The sequence below is a fragment of the Megalobrama amblycephala genome, linkage group LG5 (genome assembly GCF_018812025.1).
Source record: "Megalobrama amblycephala isolate DHTTF-2021 linkage group LG5, ASM1881202v1, whole genome shotgun sequence".
Taxonomy (NCBI): domain Eukaryota; kingdom Metazoa; phylum Chordata; class Actinopteri; order Cypriniformes; family Xenocyprididae; genus Megalobrama; species Megalobrama amblycephala.
The window spans coordinates 25,956,969-25,981,325 of NC_063048.1; the positions used below are offsets into that span (position 1 = coordinate 25,956,969).

The 24,357-nt window shown below is 37.6% G+C and overlaps 1 protein-coding gene across 4 annotated transcripts in view; it reads left to right on the forward strand.

The window, feature by feature from the left end:
• The first annotated feature begins 1,978 nt into the window (after window positions 1-1,978).
• nhsl1a (NHS-like 1a) overlaps window positions 1,979-24,357 on the forward strand; it is a 54,766-nt gene continuing 32,387 nt past the window's right edge. The window contains exon 1 of one of the 4 annotated variants that reach the window (XM_048191513.1): window positions 1,979-2,850. In XM_048191513.1, coding sequence (XP_048047470.1) covers window positions 2,565-2,850 — 286 coding nt within the window. In that variant the 5' untranslated portion in view covers window positions 1,979-2,564. Of the gene's footprint in view, window positions 2,851-16,455; window positions 17,231-18,002; window positions 18,227-24,357 lie in introns of those variants that run through there. The other 3 variants (XM_048191516.1, XM_048191517.1, XM_048191520.1) reach the window with 3 other exon arrangements.

Here is a 24,357-nt window from a genome sequence, read left to right on the forward strand (position 1 = left end):
TTATGCTCCGATGCTTCCTGAAGCAGTGTTTTGAAATCGGCCATCACTTTATAAGTCGTTATTTTGTTTTTTTGGCACACCAAAAATATTCTCGTCCTTTATGGATCTTGAGAGAGGAAAGGTCATTGCTCCCTATGGAGGCCTGACAGAGCCATCGGATTTCAACTAAAATATCTTAATTTGTGTTCCGAAGATTAACGAAGGTCTTACGGGTGTGAAACGACATGAGGGTAAGTAATAAATTACAGAATTTTCATTTTTGGGTGAACTAACCCTTTAAAAATGAACTGATCATGTTGTATAGGTGTGTGTTTCTGTGCATTGGTGTCTTTTGTGTGCATGTATGTGTTGTATGCTTGTCAAATATTTGCCAAACATTTTGTTAAAGATTAGACTATTTAAAAAAAAAAAAAAAAAAAAAAAAAAACTTTAACAACTTTAACTGTTTCCTTTCTTTGCTTGTCTTCCTGCCATATTGTCTGCAATGCAAATGTTTTTAAAACATTGTTAAGATTTTGTATGGATTCATATCTAGGCCTATAAACCTATTATCACCCTCAATTTCTGTGTAAAAGTGTGTATTTGTGGAAGCAGTCCATTTTACTAACATCTTCCTTTCTCTCTATTTCTATTCTCTCCTTGACTCTCTGTTTTCTTTCTTTGCTTGTCCACCTGCCATACTGTCTGCAATAAAAAATAAATAAATAAATAAACAATATTAAGATTTTGTATGGAGACATCTAGGCCTATAAACCTATTTTCACCCCCAGTTTCTGTGTGTGTGTGTTTGTGTGTGTGTGTGTGTGTGTGTGTGTGTGTGTGTGCAGCCCATTTTAGCTGAAAAGTGTGGCCCATTTTAGCTTAACCAGCCATTTCAACCTAAAAAAACCTTTTTAACAAAAATCAAACCTTTGCTTTGTTGATAAGCTTACTTATAATTGCTTTACTCTTATTAGTGATGAATGAAATTTTACTATGTCAGGCTCACTTTCCTCACAATTTCTCTGACAAGCTTCATGTAACCATAGACATAATAAATACTGTATTTATTATGTCTATGCATGTAACACTCTGCCCTGCCTCCTTTAAAAAACTCAGACCAGTCAAAACTATTGTTACATGTCAACAAGTGTTGAAACAACAATGCAAAATCTGTTATTGTGACTGGCTGTAAAAATTTAAAGAGATATGACGCTACAACCTTATTTGGCCCATTTTACATGACTTCACCCTATTTAAATGACAAATAAATATAAATAAACAAATAAAATAATTTTCAATCATGTCCCAAATTTTTTAGAAAATTTTAGAATGACTTATTGCTTTAATGAAACCTAACCCTTAAACCTAAAACAGTAACATGTATAGCAACATAAAGACTTACTTTTCATGAAAAACATTATGAGACTCTTTCTGTAAACCCAAGTATTTCATAAACTTGAAACAAAAGTGTCTAGCCTAGTCAAAGTGAAGATAAGTTTATTATTTTCACTAATTCAAAGGAAAGAAAGAAAGAAAGAAAGAAAGAAAGAAAGAAAGAAAGAAAGAAAGAAAGAAAGAAAGAAAGAAAGGAAGGTATAACGCTTTCAATCAAATACCACACGAGGGCGCACTTTACCAGCATAACATTGCTGTGTTACTTTTCCTGTTAGTTTTCCTGCTAAAAAATAAATTAACTTCAGATATGGTTTTTCTTAGTTGCTTGGTAAATTTCTTAGATCACAACTGACATTTTCAAAACTGCTTGTTCAACCTCAATTTCTCATTCTTCTGAACAAATCGTCAGTGCTTCAATTGATTGTGTTTGTCTTTTGTTTTCTACATTACATGACTATTAAGTCTAAGTAATTGGTAACTGTAACTTGTTGACGAACCAACAGAAAGCTTAAATGTAAATCCTGTCCAATATCTTGCAGTCAATATTCCACATACCACAGTAATGTGAATGTACATGCATGGTTAAGCATTTTGACTATCTTTATTGTGTTTGTGGGACTTGTCATTCTGATGACAACGATATCATAGACATAAATTATTTTTTAGTGATGAAATTGAATTTGAGCAAGTTACAGGCAAAGTAATCCATTACGTGGTTCTGTTTGTACGAACTGTTTGGATTAATGCACTTGCTTGCAAATTTGATTCGAGTAGGCCAAAGCAACCGAGATAAAATGTAGCCTAAATGTTAAGCTATTTGAGAAATGTCCGAGAATCACACTATCTCTCTCCTCGTTTCATTAAAATAAATTCTGTTAATTCGATAAAAATTAATTTCTAAATTTAATTGTGAAAAAGTAATTGACAAGGCCGCTTCATACTCCAGATCCGCCGGATGCTCCAGATTCCGTGTTTTGAGTTTGTCCTGAGAACAGATTCCCCAGAAGAAAGTTTAAGAAAGCGCTCTTCCAGAAGAATAAGGGCAGGATCCTTTGAATCATGAGGCGGGATGTCAGGATGTTTGCAGAACAGGTTACGACACCTGACTGGACAAAAACAATTGACACTTATAAAGGACAAGTGGAATAATTCTAATATAACAAACAACTGGATCTTTCCCATGAAATATGCCGTTTCATAAGAGAATAGTGGAGCCCCGGAGCCTGGGCAGAATAAACAGAGGACGACCAGAAGTTAATGGGGATGTATTTATTTCCCTGGATGCTGTGAATTGTCAAACCTTGATTAACATCCTCCATCAGCTGTCCGATCTGTCGCGGCACGCGAGCAGCATGTTTGTGGAGATCCAGACTGAAGCAGCGCTGGTGATCAATAAAGCTTCCGCGCTGCAGCACAGACTGGATTCACTGCAGGACACTGTACGAAATCTCAACCATAAGAGGACCACAATCCGTGAGTTAATTGCCTTAATTTATTCAACCACATTGTGGCAAGCATATTGCTTAAAACTAACTAGTATTTATGTTTATGTTATAGTAGGCAATCCAAGAGTGATTCTTATTCATTACAATTCATAACTATTCAGTTAGGCTATGTGGAATAGGTAATAGTAGCCAAACTAAGAAATAATTACTAGTATACCTGAAGAAAATTTACTGAAATTCGAATACACTTTAATCTAAAGTAAATAATTAATAACCTATTCAAACCACAAATTGCAATATAATTCAATGCCCAAACTGTGCAATTTATCACTAATGCAGCAATGCTGTTATTGTTGAGATGCTGACTAGTAGCAAAGAAATAAGTAACTAATTGAAAATAGTTGCTACTGGTTTAGTTACTAGTATACTATTTTTTTTTTTTTTTTTTTTTTTACACATGAATACTACTATGAAAATTAATTAAAACTATTAGTACTATTAACATAAAATATATGCTAGTTAATTTTAAGGAAAGAATGTTAAAATGGCTTGCCATAAAGGCAGTGCATGATTCCAGATCATTAATTCCAAATTCCTTTCTAGATGCTTGGCTTTGACTGGATGTGGAATTCAGGCTTGTGTTGCACTTTTATCTCATGACACTTGTTGTTGGCCGCCGCTTTTCACTCTCTGATTGAGAACTGCAGCTCCAGTTAGAACAAATAAATAGAGGTTTTTGGAAAATAATGGTCGGTACACCAATCACTGAGGTCTTCTCTTCTGTATTCACCATTGTGTGTGTGAGCATGTGAAGGCGGTTGAGTTTTTGGTCATAATGGATTATTTTGGAATGCATTTCTCCTGCAAGTCAGGTTAATGATAATAAGCATATATTTTTTGTCATTCATTACAATATCAGTGTCACCAATGTAATGCAGTTCTCGAATTCTAAGGATTTGTCCAAGCTGGTAGTAATGAGTCTTCTTTATCTCCTTTTTCTCATTGCCTTCTCTGCGTTCACATATTTCTGATACCTCCAAGGTCAATATGTTGCACTTCTGTTCAGCGATTCCCTGCAATGCTTTCACCTCCAAAGAAAACAATGGGTGTTTTCATTGGCCCTGCCTCCAGAACTAAGCCCAAAGTAAGGTGAGTGGAGTGCAGGAAGCAGAGCATAAGTGGATACATGTGTGCTCCAGACATCCAGCCCTGGACGATATATTAAAAGGTACTAAGAAAGAAAAAGAGAGTAATTTCTTTGTCTGCTGCATGCTATGACATGGAATCTAATACGGTCACTGGATATAATGGAAATAAAATTCAAATGATCAGACAAATAACACCAGGCTAATCTTCATCATATATTGGATGTACATGTAAAAAATTAGATTTGTTTTCAACAAAATTTATAATTAAAATATATCACTATAATTAGATTATGTTTTCAATTTATAGGAGTCTTTGCAAACCTTATTTTTATGCACACTATTAAGAATGTATTTCTGGGTCAGATAACTAATGAGAAAGAATGTGTGCAGAGACTTGATTTTATGCAATGGGATTGATTGGACTTTGAAAAGTATGGTTAAAGGCAAGGATGCAACAAAAAAAGACTGAGGGTGACCAAATGTAAACGTTTAAGAATCAGTCAAGGAAAAAAAACCAATACTGATTGACCATTATTTCTGGGACATTCTGTGGGACATTTCTATGGTGGTGATGTCAGTCAAAAAAGAAAGTAGTTTCCGAGGCAGAACAATTTATTTCATTGAAATAATTTGATTAAAAAAATATCTTTTATTTTGATTAAAGAAAAAATACATACAGAATAAATACTTGAATCAGTACCTGTTGTAGTGGTTTATATGCAAACAAAGGTTGTAATGCAACACAGAATTAAACATTTTGCACAGACATTTTTGTCTGGGATTGTTTTAAAACATCAGCCCCAAATATTAAACAGTATATTTACTGTTGAGTCTGAAATACATACACCATACACATATTGTGTCACAGTATGCAATCCAGCTGTTATACTCCTACCCACTCCTTCCTCCTTTCCTCAGAGAGCAACTTCAGCCCATTCCTCAGAGTTCGTCTGCAGGGGGAAAGCATGTCGAAACCAGATGTTGGTCCAGCCCTTATGAAATCTTTCACTGACACTGTGTTTTTATCACAGCCAGATGAATGCACCCTCTTTCTTTGTCTATTTGTGATATTTCCCTCATTATATTTGGGGAAATATAATTCCCCCCAGCTGTATGTGTGCTTAAATTCTTTCCAAATTCCTTTTCCATCTCACTCTCTTTCTACATTGATCTGTTGTGTTTTTATTCCTGTTTTTTTTTTTCCTGCTCAAATGGGGAATAACTGAATACAAGTGTCAGAAACTGTGGCTATAATGAGCACGCAATGAAGGAGCAGTGTGAAAAACAGACTTTAATAGGATCCAATAGTGTATACATGGACAATAATGGACAAAAGAACTACAGGGAGTATTCATGGTGGAGTGGAGGAAAGGAGAAGCCAGGAGCAGGAGAAGTCAGGTGGGGACTCAGAGAGCAAGCAGGATGATAGCCACAGGTGGAGTCGATGGAGGCAGGAGCCATGGTGAAGACTTGCCTGATGACACCTGGGGGATGACTGATGTAGACAAAGACGATGGTAGAGGAGCCCTGGGCGCAGAAGGCGTGCAGATGGGACTGGGCGACACCAATGGTCCTGGAGGCTGAGGCCGAGTCACAGCGGAAAGCATCTGAGGTGGAGCCAAGGTGCCTGAGGACTTAGGCAGACCTGGTGGGACTGAAGAGATGGAGGGAAGGCGGAGCCAAAGGAGAGACGGAGCGCAGTGGACGAGTCGTAAGTCCATGGCGCAGACAGGGTGACATCTGACCAAGCGAAGCCGGGGGGACGAGGGAGCCTGGTGGAGCCGTAAGGACAATGGTATTACATGAATGGTATTACACCTGTCAAGGTGAAGCTGACAGGTTGACGGACCATGGTGGAGTGATTGGATCAGCGGCTGGAGGCAAAGCCGGGGGATCCACTTGCCTGGGTGACACTGGAGAACTGAGGGTTCGAGGCTGATCCACACAATGGAGTGGCATCAGAAGAGGAGCCGAGGGGCTGAAGGAAACCAGCAGAGGCAGGGCTGACGGACTGGCTGAGTTTGGACGAAAAGGAACTCAGGAGACACAGGAGACTTCATGCTGGATGGGACCAGCGAGGGCACAGGGCTCCTTCCATCCCCTCGAACTCCACGAGAAGTCCCACGTTGCCAGACGATGTAGCCGGATCACACATCTGGTCAGACAGACCGTAGAGCTCGGGCTCTAGGGTGATGGCTGGCTCATTCCTCTTGTCTGGCTCTGGCTCTGGCTCAGGCTTAATCCCTCCACCTGCGGTAAGCTCTGGCATATGCGCCGTGTAGCAGGGTGATGGCTGGCTCCGCTCTGGGTTGCAGGCTGTGATGGAAAACCCTCCTTGCTGGAGTACCCAGCCCAAATACTCCAGCAAATTCTTCTGTTCGGGGAGGAGGAGGAGACACAGTGCTGGTGAGTCCATCTTTTCTTTCTTTTTTGTTACTCTTATAGAGGGTCCGTTATTCTGTCAGCAAAGGTGGCTGTAATGAGCACACAACAGAGCAGCGGAAAAAAACTTTGTTAGAATCCAAGAGTATACATCAACAATAATGGACAATAGAACCAAACAGAACAGGGATTATACATATGCGCTTAAACAAGGCTTAACAAGGGAACACAGGTGAACGTAATCTGTAATCAAGGAGACTAACTAGGGCAAACAGACCCGTAACAGGGAAAACAGGAATCCATGATGAAACAGAACATACAAATTACAAGCAGAGACCTTTGGGTTGCTAGGAGTTAAAAGCTGGAACCTTGGTAAATAATTCTATTTAAATCCATGAAAATCTGGTATCAGTTTAGAATCCTCTGAAGTTCATATTGAAGGAAATACGGACTGTTGAAATCTGATATATGAAATCTGGCCTGCAGAAGGCTGAATGCTTAATATTTCAAAATGGCTTAACCAAAATACTGGATAGCCTATTTATCCAACAAATGGACCATAACTGAATCAGAAACATTTTCTTTGAAAACTTTTAATCTACTTACATCAATAAACTCAAAGTTATCTTACAAGTTTGAAGTTAAAGACTGAAGTCTTTAGTGAACACAGTCGAGTTAAAATGCATTGTAGATATCTACTTGAAAAATACACAGTTAGTATCAACTATTAGACTAGCTAAAATCGTTATCTCCATATGTATGCAGATTTTTTTTATGAGTTTACATGTACTTTTCCAATGTGTCTTGTTGAATAGGTTTTTTTCTGTTTAGTTACTGAAATACAGCTCGTGATCATTCTGCTGTTTCTCTCATATGGGAAAGTTTTGCACTCTTGACTGTTGTGACATCATGTTGTTTAGACAGTTGTATCACATATCTCCCCCATCCAGACAATAGATGACTCACTGGAACTGCTGTAAAGTCCATCTTGGTGCACCTTTTGGGCTTGTTTTTGTTTCATGACAGATTTGTATGGACCCTCTGGACTTACTGTTTCCTTTCCTTTCTGCAGTCTGTTGTTGGGAAACGGTTCTGTGTGTAACCTTAGTGAGTTATATAAATGGAAGCAGAGGACTTCATATTTACACACCATTTACTTTTCCATTTTAATTTAATTCTGGACTTATGATGAAACTGTGTTAGTAAACCTGACATTGAGACCAGTATCACACTTCTATGTGTCATGGTTGGTTGCAGGCTTGCAGCAAAGGAAGAGTAGTGGCAGGGTCTAAACATAGCAGTCACATTTTTTAACACCACTTGATTAAAAAAAACCAAAAACAAAAAAAAAACATAATACATAAACACAAAAATAACAGCCAACTAAGGTGTCCCCTGAATGTGTCTGTGAAGTTTCAGCTCAAAATACCCCATAGATTTTTTTTTATTCATTTTTTTTAATTGCCTATTTTAGGGCATCATTAAATATGCACAGATTCAGGCTGCAGCCCCTTTCAATCTCGTGCTCCCCTCCCCCGGAGCTCGCGCTTGGCTTAACAAGCATAAACAGTTCACACAGCTAATATAACCCTCAAAATGGATCTTTACAAAGTGTTCGTCATGCAGCATGTCTAATCGCGTAAGTATAGTATTTATTTGGATGTTTACATTTGATTCTGAATGAGTTTGATAGTGCTCCGTGGCTAAAGCTAAGAATACACACTGTTGGAGAGATTTATAAAGAATGAAGTTGTGTTTATGAATTATACAGACTGCAAGTGTTTAAAAAATGAAAATAACGACAGTCTTGTCTCCGTGAATACAGTAATAAACGATGGTAACTTTAACCACATTAAACAGTACATTAGCAACATGCTAATGAAACATTTAGAAAGGCAATTTACAAATATCACTAACTGCCATTTTTTGCTATTGTTCTTGCTTGCTTACCTAGTCTGATGATTCAGCTGTACACAGCTCCAGACGTTAATACTGGCTGCCCTTGTGTAATGCCTTGAGCATGAGCTGGCATATGCAAATATTGGGGGCATACATATTAATGATCCCGACTGTTACGTAACAGTCGGTGTTATGTTGAGATTCGCCTGTTCTTCGGAGGTCTTTTAAACAAATGAGATTTATATAAGAAGGAGGAAACAATGGAGTTTGAGACTCACTGTATGTCATTTCCATGTACTGAACTCTTGTTATTTAACTATGCCAAGATAAATTCAATTTTTAATTCTAGGGCACCTTTAATACACAGAAACCAAATAGCTAAACAAGGAGCAGGTGAATCAAATCAACTAAACAATAAGTCACTATGACAACAAATGAAAACATGGAACGTAAGGAACCATAGAACAAAAAGGAAACAAAAGATCTAAAAGTGCATGATAATAAAACAGAAACCAAACTGAACATTACCCTGTGATATGAGAATTTCATGAAGACTATATGCAGAACATCTGGGTTCACATTTCACTCCAAAATTCAAAAGAAAAAGGAAAAATATAATATTTTGTATACAGAAAATTAGGCCTTATTCCTTACAAAGTTTTTCAAAACCTTTTTCAAAGTTTTTTTTTTTTTGTATCTGGTAAAACTGTTATTGTTTATTAATTTCTTAATGTCCATGAAAAAAAATCATATTTAAAAAAAAAAAAAAAGTCATTTGGTGCAGAAGAAATGTAAAATCTGGGTACCCCATGAAATACAGTAAATCCTATCCCATTAATGGACAAATTTAATCTTATTTAATTAATGTGCTGAGATTATTGTTATTACACAAATAAAAACAAGATGCGTTGTATAATACTGATTATAGGCCTCCAGTCATCTATTTTCCATACCGCTTATATTATAGTGTACTGGGTTGCAGGTATGCTGGATGATTACTGACCTACAGCGGTGTAAATGATATTGGAGTTATGTGCCACTCTTAGGGGTAGGAAGAGGATTCTAACAATACAGCAGAGAGAAAAATGGGAGAACTACCGTCTCCAGGTCCCAGGGCAGACAACAAAATGCTCAATGACACCAGATTCAAAATAAAACAAGATTTTTATTACATAAATTGTGAGATGACGTTAAAATAATGTTAGGGGAACATTAAAGTGTTAGAGGAATGTTAAAACATTAGGGGAATATTAAAATAAAGTTAGAAGTTTTAACATTAGAGTGAAGGGCGACACAAATCATGCGAGTCAACTCCCTACTGTTTTTAAAACACAAACCATTATTTAATTATATTTCAGTATACATTGCTAAACAAGTAATGAACAATCTAGCTAACATTTATAGTTTATTTTTGGCTGAAATGTTCCACGTGTAACAAGAAAATCATAATGTACTTTAAAGAACATTAAATCATCATGTCAGAATGATCAGTTCTGCTGTTGCTGGACGAAGAGGCCCTGAACTTACATGCAGAATGGTCCCTAATGGTTATTTTGCAACCGTAAAACATTCCAAGAACATTATAGGTGGTCATTAAGTTCCCAGAACATTAGAATAACATTAGGAGTATGTTTAAATAACGGTAGAGGAACATTAAAATAATGTTAGAAGAAATTTAAAGTGTCACGGAACACAGACCAGCATGATGGTAAGTATAAATGAAGGCAGGCTTTATTGAACACAGTGGTAATTGCAATGATGGATATGGAATGTGATGGCAGCAGGATGGACACAGAACAGGTGAGTAGCTCCACACACACAGACATTTAACAGTCAGTGTTTGTAGGACGAGTACACTAGATTGGAGACAGGAGACGAAGGAGAATGGAGACGTGGAACTAGACAAACATCAGGTAAGGAGTCTTTATGTGAGTCACATCCAAGAAGCATATCTGGTGGGACATAGACAAGACTAGACAACAAGTGTGTGTGTGGAGAGTCCTCATAAACAGGGCAGGTGATGAGAGACAGCTGGTGGTGATCAGTGGTGATTGTTGACAGAGTGCAGGTGAGTAAAAAGGAGGAATGCTGGGAAATGGAGTCCAGGGAAGGTGAGAAAGATGGTGACCGTGACAGTTAGTGGAGGATGGTTAGGGGAACGTTAGGTTTGGTTATTTTTTGAGAACCAAATAATAATGTTCTTTTTTAGGTTTTATTTTTTGCAACCATAAAATAACATTCCCAGAACGTTGCAGGGAGGTTATTTTTAGGTTATTATTTTGCAACCTTAAAATAACATTCCCACAAAGTTGCAAGGTGGTTATTTTTAAGTTCTCAGAACGTTGCAGGGTGGTTAGGGGAACGTTAAAATAACGTTAGGAGAATGTCAGAATAATTTTAGTGGAACATTAAAATAACGTTATAGGAGAATGTTAGAATAATATTCAAATAATGTTCTTTTTACCAGTAGTGATGTTGTACAATGAGGACGATAAGTGTCCCAATATGTAGTGAGCCCGGGTCCTTCCTGTCCTTACTAGTGCCCAAATTCATGTACATGATATACTGATTCACGAGCTTGGGAGCTGATTGAGACGCACCCTGAGTCAGACATCAGCTGTCATGCAGTCTCCTTTATTTCTTTCCTCTTACTTCTTTTGCCTATCACTTAGAGCCTTGAGCTTATAAGCAGGAACTTCAATAACACAATTATAAACAAATTTTCACTAATTTGTAATATTAATTTGTAAAGAGTTTAATCTTTTCTTTAGATTTACCTGTGAAAGAGTTAGGTGTGGTTTCTATGCCACTGTTTCACATTTTCTTTCTTGTTGCATTAAGCCTCTCTCATGAGGATTTTGAGAAGTTTGATTTTTAGTAACAGCTCATGAGCTGGACTAAAAGCATGCTTGCTGTGAAAGGCTTTAGTGACTAGATCATGTCTGGTGAGATTTTAACTCGTCAATTTTCTGAAAGAATCTAATTTAATGGAACGAAAGTAGGAGGTCTAATATAATTACAGTAATGGAAGGAGAATGGCAGGTACTTCTTACGTAAACCAAAGAACTATGGGAATGTGGAGTAATAAGGTAAAGTGATGGCAGAGTAACATAGTAGTGCAATAATGTAGTTCAAGTTTGATTGCACTTCCATGCCTCTGGTCTAAAGGTGTATTTGAGTATACCATGGCAGAATCTGATGATCCAGCATACTTTCCTTTTTGTTCATTCAGCATCATTAACTGACTGGCGGTTCTGCCAACAATAGGTGTCTTGTGCTTGGATGAAGGGGCCCTGAACTTACATCCAGCTTGGCACTGAGAGCAGTCTCTTTGATTTGAAGCGCTTTTGTTATTGAGTTTATTTAGTCATGGCAGAGTTGGAGTAAAGTACTCTTACAGGTTCATGCCAACGTGAATTACAGAGGTCAGGGCCTGATGTTTTCATTGAGTTGAATTCTAGTTGATTTTGCATTTAGTCCCCATTTTCAGTGCAGAAGCCTCTCAGTCTCTCCTGTTCCAGATCATTTGCCTTCTCATGGCCTCAGTCCAAATTTCTGCCGAAGCCATTTTGCATGACTAGCTCGAGATAACATTGTAAAATGTAAAAGCTGGTTGTCAAAGCTGGTTATGACCAAAAAATCCCTCTGGTAGACGAGCTAAGACTACCAAACCATCTTAGGCTAGTGTCTTTTCCAGTAGAGCTTTTTTTGTTGTTTAATTTATAAATTGCTCATTATGTTTTGGGAATTCCTGAGCTGTAGGCTTCAGCCTATTTGAGACTAAATTCCAGTTATTGTTTTCCTAGTAATGGTATCTGTGAAGTGTTCTTCTTCAGCATGTGGGTGTCTTTTGTGTAGATTCCCCTTCAGTTTGCCCTTCATTTCAGACTAATTAAAAGATCTCATGGGGATGTGGAGAAGTAGGTCAGTGTGGGATGCTTATTCAGGTTGAAAAAGAAATATGATTTTCTTTGGCGGAAAACTCCAGCACATTCCTAAATCCCTCTGTCGTCCAGCAGATTCACACCTGGAAGTCTGGAACCGAAGAATCACCCCCCTGACACGGTGCAGTCTAACTGAGCTTGAGTTATTGGTTTTAGACAATACTCCCATTTAGCATAAACACACACAGGCATAGACTCTGGAGTTCTCCAACTTTGATACATGGTGGTCTAATCAAATGTGCCAAACACAGTAGCAAATAACAATTTTTTTTTTTTTTTTATGAAAATACTTTTTCCTTGTTTGTATGCAGATAAGCTTCATTCCTCACAAGGAGCTGTATCTGAAGGCCAGTATACTGTATATCAACAGTCAGGTGGTCAAAGGGATTTTTTGAAGGGATCCTCCTCAAAGTTTGTAGGGTAGTTTATTTCATGACATACCTCATATGTTTTGGCTTTTGACTTGGTTGAGAATCTTCATTTTGTATGGTCCACTTCTATACTGTCCACCTTGTTAATTATTTCTAAAATATTACTGTAAAATTTGACTATGCTGTGGTCAAGCTTGCTGATGCAGATGGTGACTGTATGTGAAGTTTGTGGTGACAGCTGTGATACTGGAAAAGAACAGATATGATCAGTTAGATATCAGAGAGAGGATGAATAAAATACAACAGTGACAGGCTTCAGGATTTCCTTCTGGTTTTGTGAATATTTCCTCTCTGTGACGTTTCCCTGGCTGAGACTATAGAGTGAAATAGCCTTATAACCACTGGAATGGCTGCTGCCAGTAGATAAAGAAAATCTGTTTCCTACTTGAACTTGAAATTAAGTACATTCAGCCCATTGTAGACTTGTATGAAAATGATATGCTGCCTTCTTGATCAAAATATATCTGGTCTTGTTTTGGTTGGCATCTGTAATAAAAAGTTCAAGATGATGTCAAGGGCATGAATAAACCTGTTTAATACTCATTGGGATGGTCTTTGTTTATCATTTAATGAAGCCATTTTGCTACAGTAGATGCATTTAAAATAAATCAACTCAGACCATCTAATTCATTATTGAAAGGCTTTCAAGTAGTGCAGAATCGCCTAAAATCACCATCATGTTAACGTCTTAATGTTTTTATCTGAGTTTCTGAGTTTTTATTTAGGAAGGCCATAGATATGTGTGGGGGTCCCATCTGATTGTTTGAGAGTAACACAGCAACAAAGGAAAAGATAAAGGCTTGGAACTAGTTTATATATATTTCATTATTGGTCTCAGTAGAGGCCAAATCATAAATGTACTTGCAAATAAAAAATGTGAAAGGCCATAAAACATTTTTTTAGAGAATTTGTATATTTTTTTTACCCTTTTTTACCATTTTTTTTTTGTTGCATTTATAGTTAAAACAAGGGGGAAACTGGGGTCAGAAGAATAAACAGAATTATTCAACTCCTAGTTTTCTTACTGTATGTTAGCTTATTTAATCTGCCTCTTAGAAAAATTATTTTGTTTTAAGCATGTTTAATTTTTTTTTTTTATTGGAAATACTGATTAATAAAATTATGTTTTGCAGTGAAAATTATAATAAACACATTATAGTATAAAATAGTGTAGGTAATGGTTGCATTGTAAGGCAATAAATGTGTATATTCCATGGTATTAATGAAGTCAAATAATAATTTACAAATAGAAATTGTTTCCAAAAAGAGCAACTGATTCCCCTTATATGTATGTGTCACATGAGAAAACCAAGCAAGACTTCAGATCCAAGGTCCTATAGCATTTTTGTACAAAAACAAACAGAATCAACCCAGAGAGACAAAACAAAGATGGATGACATGTAAAAGTAGGGGCACGGGGGTAAATGTGTCAGTTGAGGTCATTGGTTACGGTTCAAAAAGTCCCCTTAATGTTGGTTTAATGGCTTATTAGTTTGCCAAGGCCATATGACTAGACTTTATGGTTGAAATATGCGACTCCACTGCTGTTGCTGCTCCCTTTTTCCAATTTAATCCTAATTGAAAACATCTGATCCTGGGGTTGTTTAGTCCTGCTTTAGTGAGGAAAGTGCCTTTCAAAATACCTCCAATATTAATTTTTTTGGAATGTTTATGTGTGGAAGGAGGGATCTGAATTCACTGGTTTATTTGGGTGGAGTCGACCAGCTCATAAGTAAAACCTCAGTTGTGGTCTGTCTGGAAGACATTGCATTTCCATTTCATTTCAACTTTGCAGTCTGAGCACACACATATATATATAGTTACTGAAAACCATGAGCTTTATTAAATTTCATGCAATGCTTCTTTATGCAGTGAAATATATCTAAAATGAGTGATAAAGTCAAGGACGCTGATGTGTTTTGTAGCAGGACATTCATTGGGTTCCCTGTCTGTCCCTGAAGGGAAATGTGGGGCAAAATGGCACAAAAACACTGCAGGAGTGAAAATCTTTTGTAAACAGGAAGGTAGCTAAGCGTGTCGGATAAGCTTCTGTATCAGGTATCTGTTATAGCTCTGGCTTGATAGTTTATGTTTCCCTCTCTTTATTTTATCATGCCTTATCTAATGTTTTTAAAGGCTTGAATATCATCCCTGAATATGAGGAACGGCTGCCTGTTAGGAACATAATGATGTCTTGAGCTAGTACTTGAGTTATATTAACAAATTTAGTAATTGGTTAAAATGAAGTATTTTCTTATAGGCAAATCTTAAATTCAAGAGAATGCTTGGGTCCATAGCACCCTCTTGTGGCTGAAATATGATGTCTGCTAGTCTGCGTAGTCCTGATGTATGGTAGATGATTTGCAGCTAGACAGTGTACTTTTATGTTCAGTCATAAACAGAAAATATTCTAATAGTGCCTAAACTAACTAGTTTTTATTCTGACATTATCGTAACTTCCTTCAGCAGCAAACAGAAACTAGACATTAATTATCCATCTCAGCATGTCAAGAGCACATAACCAGCGTCACTGAATAGATGTAAATACAATTCATGTATTTATGTGAATTAAAATAAGATATTTTAAAGCCAGCATCAATGTACATGCATTACTGCTGAATTGTGCTGTACAAAATCATGACATATAAGACTTTGGCACCATCACAGAGTGTTTTAGGGTCAGCATGTAGCTTCCAGATTAATGCTATGTAAAGCAGTCTGGAACATTTGGATCGCTCCTGATTTCAAAGCTTTTGGGAAGCATTTGACTATGGGTGAGCTGATTGTGCCAACTGGCACACACGTTCTCACCATATCAAACATCCATCTCTTTGGTGGCGCCCATATGGGTCAATGGTAGGAACATTATATAACCAAAGAAACTTTCCGCCCGCAAGGATAAAGGAATCATTCAGATTAATTTCTCTTTTACCTAGTTGATTTAAATATATTAAAAATATATTATTTGTGCAATGTAAACATATTTTTTTCCCAGAATATAAAAAACAACAAAACAAACAAATATTGCGCTGATTATGGTTCAAACCCTAGTATAGTAAAACAAAGATTTCTTTACAACCGTTTCAGTAGTTGCACATCAATAGTCAATAAAATATTTTTGGGAAAAAAAAAAATTCAATTTTTTTTTTAAATATTAAAACAAAACTGTTCATGGAATCAGTAATGACTGATTGAGTCCGATTCAAACTGCTAACTCATTAACTAATTGGTTCAAGAGATCTGATGAAACCGCATATCGACAGTGTATTTTCGACTACATGTTAAATTATTGCCGCATTTTTGTCACATTAGCCATTTTAGTCGCAGTTTGGATCGCTGAAATACATGTTTTATTACGGCATTATTTATGGATCGCATAATGTTTCTTTTCTCTGTAGTTTTGGGCATTCTAAACATGTCTTTTTTTTGAAATGTGAAATTTAAAATGCATTTTCCTATCATAAAGTGATGCATTCCCTTAGTGCAGCTAATCCAAGTCACTAAACAAGTAACATTTAATATATTCTCTTCTTTTCTGTGGTTTTAGATTGGATACATCCACATTAACTTGTTCTGTTCTGTATTTTTTTCAGGATACTGTGAGTACTCTTTATAAAAAAATAAGTGTGCTTATAATTATGATAAATAATCATGCATAATTCATTATAATATCAGACACACTATGTGTCAGGTCCAAGAGCTTTCCCCTATCACCTGTAAGACACTCTAAAGTAATTAATCTGCTTTATCTATTTATAGGATGCATGTGGACCACGCTAAAGTGTTGCCTTATGAAGATTAGACAGAAGGAGTGTGAGAATCTTGTGGTTTAGCCAGGAGCTATTCAGTTAAATATTACTTCAAATCGCCTTATTCATTGAGCAGCATAACAGATGGGGTTTATTTTGCTCCACCTGAAGAAAGAGCATGCGAAAACCCTGCTGGAGCAAACACAGCCGTGCTGGAGGAACACATGAGTGTGCACACTCACACACACACACTTGCTCACGCCAACGCACCGACGTGTCACAGCTGGGGAGCGGAGGAAGTTCCCCACTTTCTGTCCAAAGTTTTTTCTTAGGACTTCCTGAGACTGCACTTTGCTTGTTTGGAGTCAAACTCATTTAGACAAACAAAGAAGAATGTATTTTTGGAGCTTAAAGGCATGTTGAAGAACAGCTCTGCTTGTAGTGAAGCCTATGAAGACAATTTCAACATAATATTTTGAAGCATGGATATTCCAGAAGGACCCGCCCTTGGTTTTTGCAAGCATGTTTTTTATAAATCCCTCCTTGTTGGAGTGATCTAAGCTGCTGTTTGCATTCCGTAAGGAAATGTGGGGCATTTGGAGACTTGCCTGACACTTCGGTTCAAGTGAGGCTTTTGTTGGCGCTGATTCTGGGTGATGTGGGGAGAGAGGAACTTTCTGAGGTACAGGGGGGAGTGGGCAGAGGGCAAAAGTCACCCGGTACCTCGAACCCTTAGTGCCCTGGGTCTTTCTTCTCTGTCCGAGCAGCATGGACACTTCTTCCCCTGCCACAGAGAGCAGCTGGATACTGATGATGACTATGATGAGTGGGTTTATGCACCTCTCCATCGCAGAGGTAAGTAGAGGCTTTCATTGTGTTTGTCTAATGAGCTGTTTGTGATATAGCCTTTGAAATACTAGAGAATTCCAGGATGTAAAACGAAAAGTTCCGAGCAACGTGATTTTATTTACCTTGTGATAGTGAGGGATTTCCTTGTGAGGAGTCCAAGATTAACAGTTTGACTGATTTAGTCAAGCCATCCTATTTAATCTTAGTCCACAGTCAACACCAGATTTCTGGTTAAAGTAAAATAGCTTTGGAAAAACGGTTAACTTTATTGCAACGAACTTCTAAGTTATTGTGCCTGAATTCGGTTTGATTTGATAAATGTTTCTTGAGGAAGTTCCATCTGTAGATGCTGTCAAAATCACTAACTGCACATGACATGCTTTGTCAAAATGCATGCTTTGTGTGTTTTAGCTATTAGACTAAGCATTAGCGGCAGATGACAGCCTAGGACAATGACCTTTTATTTCTGTAGCAAACAATTGAGTCGAGGGGATTTAGCTATATTTAACTTTGTGTGTGTCAAAAGCCAGCGACGGCAGAACTGCTGACAGATAAGTTAAGAACAATCAATGCTCTGCAGTGCTGCAGCTGAGGATGGAGAGAGAAAGAGAGAGAGAGAGAGAAAAGGAGGGGGTCTCCCTAACTGAGTCGGTGTCTCTCTCCCGCAATCTCTCCACCTCTCTGTCCTTTGTCCTGGAATAGTGTCAGTCCTGTGGAACGGCAGGAGTATGTTGGGATTGGGTAACATTTTCCCAGAGCGCATGAGCTGGCAGGTTGCCACCGTGTGTGTGTGTATACGTGGGTGAAACCGAGGGAGGGGGTTACAGATAGTGCCTATGAACCTGTGTGAGTGTTTGTGCTCGGGAGGCACGGGGGGGGGGCGGCTGCTCCGGCTGGGACGCTGGGCTGTGTGAGGACAGTGCGCTGCAAAACTCTTGACACACTTCCCAGCAAATACCAACACACAGTGGGAGAGGCAGGAGACCATGTTCTGTCTGAGCGGTAAGTGGCAGACCTTCAAAACTGGAGGAAAGAAAGACAAAGAACAGCTAGGAGACACAAGTTATTGCAGTTTCAGAGTGTAACAGTTCCCTGATGGAAGACAAAGGGAGGGGATTGAGCTCAGCTGTTAGTTAAATGTCCTGCTCAGTTTCAAAAGCGCTCCTCTCTCCTCCGGTTCCTTTGTTTTCTTGCTAGGAAGTGCGGCTCGTAGGCTGCCGGAGGAAAGAGTGGGAATCTGTCAGAAAAGTTAAAGCGACCATGCCAGAGGTTTTGAGGTGATGAGAGAGGTTGTTTATAAGGAAGGAGGAAACTTTTATCTGATCTGTCTACTGAGCAGCTATTGCATGGCACGTTTTTCTTTAGAAATGCAAGTTTGAGCTGCAAGTGTTGCAGCTTTGTCATTCTTTGTGGTTTTGGCATTGTGCTGGTATTTTGTGATCCGCATTTGATCTTTAAATAATGTATAAAATGCTTTGTGTTTGGTTTAAAGGAATTGCGCGGTTATAAATGGAAATTAGACCTCATTTGCTCAACCTTGTTGTTCCAAACCTGTATGACTTTGTTTAGTGTAACAGGGAAATGTTTGGTCTCTCTTGTCCGTGTAGTTATAATGAATGAGGAGTAAAGCTTTTAAGCTTTAAAAGTGTTATACAAGTTCTTTTATAATGTTTTTTTTATCAGTTTGGAACTTGATAGCCCTAGTTCTCCTTTACATTTGTTATATAGAAAATAGTAGCAATGATATTCTTCACAAATTCATCTTTTGTATTAATCTGAAGAAAGAAAGTTATGTAAATGATGACAGACTTGTCATTTTTAGGTGAACTATTAATTTAAGAGTTTCTTTTTTGGTTGATCACTTTTTATCACTTTTGAATATAGTAGCTGTTTTTTTTTTTTCTTTTCTTTGTTTTGGATGGATGATCAGGTGGCTTGTGTTCTTGTTCACCCTGTTTTTCTCCCTTTCCTTTTTACTTGTCTGTTATTTTGTGACTTTTTGTTGTCTAGTGTATTTTTCATATCAAGCATAAATAATCTGCCCAGCATGGTGACCTGATTTTCTTTGATACTTGTCACCTCTTTTATTTACTAGTGACCTGAAGGTCATGTTTTGAATGGTCACATTGGTATTTTGGCTTTTTGTCATGGCTGGTTAGTGCCAATGATTTTCAAAGTGAACTTTTTCAAAAGTGCTTTTTCCGACCTTTGGTAGTATTTTGCTAGTAGGATCAAATGAAAATGGCCTAAAATTGGACATTCATATAACAATTCTCAAACTATGCATAGAAGGCTACTTGTCACAAGTGTTGAATCTCACAAGGTTTGTAAGTCAAAGGTTCAGCTATGCATTTTTTTTTAAAGCAGTGATTTGGTTTCTTGGTTTCAAACTATAGTACCTACAGTACCCCCGTTACAATATTAATCACAAATTACAATATTTATCAAAACATTAGATATTTTATTGCTTGTTATCTTTTAAAAATCCATGTTTTTGCTTTTCATAATTGTTTTATGGTTTAAATTTATCTGAAAAGTCAATAATAATGGCAGGTTTGTGACAACCCCCACAGTGCTACTGGGGCATGTTGTCATAAAACTCAATGTTAAAGTTAAAAAACAATTAACTTTATTTTTTAATTGTGGACTCCAGACTTGACTTAAAAAGTGTGACAACTAGCCCCTATGCTCCCTATTAAACTTCATAACCTTACTTTCAATAATTTATATTGGCTAGTTTGGTTCAATGATGTGTTTTTCTTTCAGTATTTTCTCCTCTAACTGATGGATTGAAATAGATATGTAACAGATAATATCCACTAAACTGGCCTAAAGCATACTTCATTGTTCTATGAAGAGTGTTGTTTACAAAAATCTGTCGTTTGCAGCAGCACCATGAACTTGGATGCATTTAGCCTGTAGCTGAGGGCTTTTTGCAGGTTGAGACAGGCTTCTGCTTTAAAGTCAAGCTCCAAAACAAGTGCATTCATATCACACCAGCAGCGCTCCTACTCTTCCCTCAAAAACCCTTGTGGATTTTCCTTTTTAAGCTAATTGTACACCAGCACACTGCACACCAGCATCCAAATAAGAATGTTTGCTCTCATAAAGTAAAGCTGCTTTATGGACTAACTTCTGTTGTCAGAGGTGTAATCACTGGGTGCAAATGCATGCGGCGACCCACAACCCACAGGCTTCTCTAAAAGTGTCACATGATGGAGAGACGGTTTCACAGCTCCCTAATGAACAGCTAAAAGGGCATTCTGTTAGTCAGCTGCTCCTCAGGTCTTGAATAAAATCAGCATCCTTGTGTGACTTAAATGAGAAGTGGAGACGACTCTCGTGGGAGGCAGGGACTGGTATTTCGTGGAGGGTAATTCACTTTAAAAGCCTGAAAGCGCTCTTCTGTGTAAGATTTTTTTAATAAATGAAGCTTCCTTGACCTAGATAAAGGTACCCGCCTCCCTCTCTCTCCATTTTACTCTTTTCCAGAAGAGCCAGAGCAGCTGATTGGATGTAATCCAATTATTGTCTCGTTCATTTTGCAATCCAACCCAAAGGACCAATCATCCCATCATATCTGTTCAAGCAGGAGGATTTTACGTTGTTCTTGCTTGCTTTGGACTGAAGATGCAGAAAATGGAGTCTTATGGGCGTCTCAGCTGTCAGGATGATCATTTTTCCAAATCTCGAAGTCATTACCCAGACTTAATTGTTAAAACACCTGGATTTGAGTCTCATGCTAGCATGAATGTCTCATTATGCACTTTTTCCCATTTCACACGAGGCATTCACGGTTCCTGTGACAGTTATGAATCATGGACATTAGCCAGGGTTGGCTTGGAGCCTGAAGAATGATGGCCATTCCACATTTGTCAGCCCCTCATGAAGATCTCAGTCGCTAGGCGTGTGCAGAGCCGTCCCTCCCTTTCACATTAGTGGAATTCTGAGTCTGATCCCTGTAACATCGTGTTTGGCCTGCACATATTTTGAGGGTGGAGATAAGCAAAGAAAGGGCATTCTTCATTTCATAAACACCATAGGGGACGATTCCAAGATGGAACCGTTCAAGGGAGCTGATTGATTTTTATTGCTGAATCAAAGTCTAAGGATGTTATTCCATTCTTTAAGATTCTGTGGAATGAATGAGGGACATTCAAAACATTAGGGGGATTGACAGATGGGAGTATTTGGAAATGTAGTCCAAAAGCACCCCTTATAAGCTGAAAATGGTTTCCTCCTCCAAGATGCTTCTTCGTAGGAGTGTGTGATACACAGCATCTGCACTATACAGATGTCTTTTGAAAGTTGTTTGGAAGAACTATGCTGTGCACTGCCGTGTAATGGTTATGACATTGAAAGTTCACATCAAATATTTCACAATCCTCAAGTTTACTAACAATAATGTACTGTATGTATAAGCATGTTGCAGTCTAGCTGGAAACACTGGTGGTCTGAATACTGGAATTGAGAGAATGCCATTAACAGCTCTAAGTTGGCATTGCAATAACTATAGAGGGAATGTTTGCACATGAATGTATAGATGGCTATATATAAACAAGTGGTATCTGAAATATGTGCATATGTGTTCGTTCTCCTTTTGCTTTAATGACATAAGCATTCAAGCTGACATAAAACCTGATTTGAGATTATGGATGTACCAATCTTTAAATTCTGGCCTATGGGATAAGCCAATAATCATTTTCATGTCATGGGCAATATTAAATTTATATAGCATTAAAGGGTTAGTTCACCCAAAAATGAAAATTATGTCATTAATGACCCGTTCCAAACCCGTAAGACCTCCGTTCATCTCCGGAACACAGTTTAAGATATTTTAGATTTAGTCCGAGAGCTTTCTGTCCCTCCATTGAAAATGTATGTACGGTATACTGTCCATGTCCAGAAAGGTAATAAAAACATCATCAAAGTAGTCCATATGACATTAGTGGGTTAGTTAGAATTTTTTGAAGCATCGAAAATACATTTTGGTCAAAAAATTTAATTGATTCCATTGAATCCTTTCATCTGGATTCCGGAAGAGAAGACAATGCTGAATAAAGTCATAGTTTTTGTTATTTTTGGACCAAAATGTATTTTTGATGCTTCAACAAATTCTAACTGACCCTCTGATGTGACATGGACTACTTTGATGATGTTTTTATTACCTTTCTGGACATGGACAGTATACCGTACATACATTTTCAATGGAGGGACAGAAAGCTCTCGGACTAAATCTAAAATATCTTAAACTGTGTTCCGAAGATGAACGGAGGTCTTATGGGTTTGGAACGACATGAGGGTGAGTCATTAATGACATAATTTTCATTTTTGGGTGAACTAACTCTTTAAATAGTACTAAATAAATAAATTAGTAAAACATGAAAAACTAAAATCAGTCATTTTAAATGCTACATGGATTTAATATGTACATTACAAAAAAATTATATTAATTTTGAGATTTATTATTTAAGTTTTATTAAATAATTAGATTTAAAATTTAACTTTAAGTGAACAGCAAAGGTATCTAAATGAAAAAGGTAAAAAAAAATATATATTTCCAGTTTTAAAATTATTTTTATACATTACCTTATAGGTACTGTAAATACGCAGGTGCTGTGCATTTGCTTTTGTACACCTGTAGTATACAGGATATGAAATGATGGGTAACTTCCCACACAACAGGCCTGTCTGACTGAAGTCATGTCCACTGAGTCATGACAAAGGACAGAAATTATCCAAATAGACACAACAATGGAGCCGTGCACACTTAGTTGTGCATACTGTCTGCTCCAGCAGGTGCCTCTAGCCGAATAACCAGGACTCCATAGCAACCATTGTTGAAACCCTCCAACCTTGTGGTTTTTACACCCAAACAAGCAGGGGTTCGGGCGCTGCAGACTTGCAGCTAGTGGGGGCGCACAATCTCTATTCAGAACCATTGGTTTGTGTGATTCCTTGGAGGAACTAATCTCAGGGGCCGTTTACACAACATCGTTTTCAACTAAAAACATAAAACTTTTTATGCCTTTGGCCATTAATTTACACGACAGCGGCGTTTTGGGGGCCTGAAAATGCAAAGCTTTCAAAAACGTCTCCATGTAAACTACAAAAATGGTGACGTTATGCGCACTAGTATTACATGTTCAGTCTATAGGTGCATAGTGTTTCTTTACAAAGTAATATCACCATCTACTGGCCTGGCATGCATAAAACATCTTTTTCGCGACTCGGTGTGAACTGGGATCATTTAGACATTTTGTTGTTGTCTGTACACGAAAAACATAAAAGAAAAACTTCTGTTTTTAGTACATTGTTGTCTTGTAAATGTACCCTGAATTTACTTTCTTCTGTAGAAAGAAAATGAAATTTGGAATAAAGTGGGATTATATTAGGTAGCTCTCTCGCTTTTATTCATAATGTACACAAAAAATTAATAAACCTGCCATTTCAAATTTCTTCTGTCACAAAAAATGCTACATTTGTGAATTCCCTAGTATCTCTAAGCTTAACAAATTTGCACTGCATCTTCACGAATGCTTAACTGCATAACTGTTCATTTAATTAAGTGGATCCAGATGCTTTGCAGACCAGTGAGCAATGACCACACAAACACATACTTTACTTCTTGCGACAAACAATGTTTCTGGGAAAGATACTTTGAAAACTCTGAATTTTCTGCACACGATTAAGCCCTCAAAGTGTCCACGTCACAGCGTAAACTTCAATAAAATGTGTGTGTTACTCATTTAGGTTAACACAGAGCCCTTTTTGGACATTCATCCAACATTTGCTGCCAGGCATGTTAAATGATAAGCCTAAATTTATGTGGATGTGACGGTGTTTCTGTGAAAAGCTCTCTTTGGGCCAGCATGGTTGTATGTAAGTTTAAGCTCTTGGCATGACAAATTCTGGTTGCTGGAATTCTCATCTGGTCCAGTTCTTGCCTTGGCGGTCATCCAAAGAATTGAGCTCAAGGGTTTGGATTAGACCCCGGATAGAGTTTAATCAGATCTGATCACGATAAAATGCATGATTATATTATATACAGCTTGTCTATGCAAAGTGTTGAAATATAATATAGGAGTGTGTTGTTGATCTATTTGGGTGACGGATCTTTTTCCAGCCCCAGA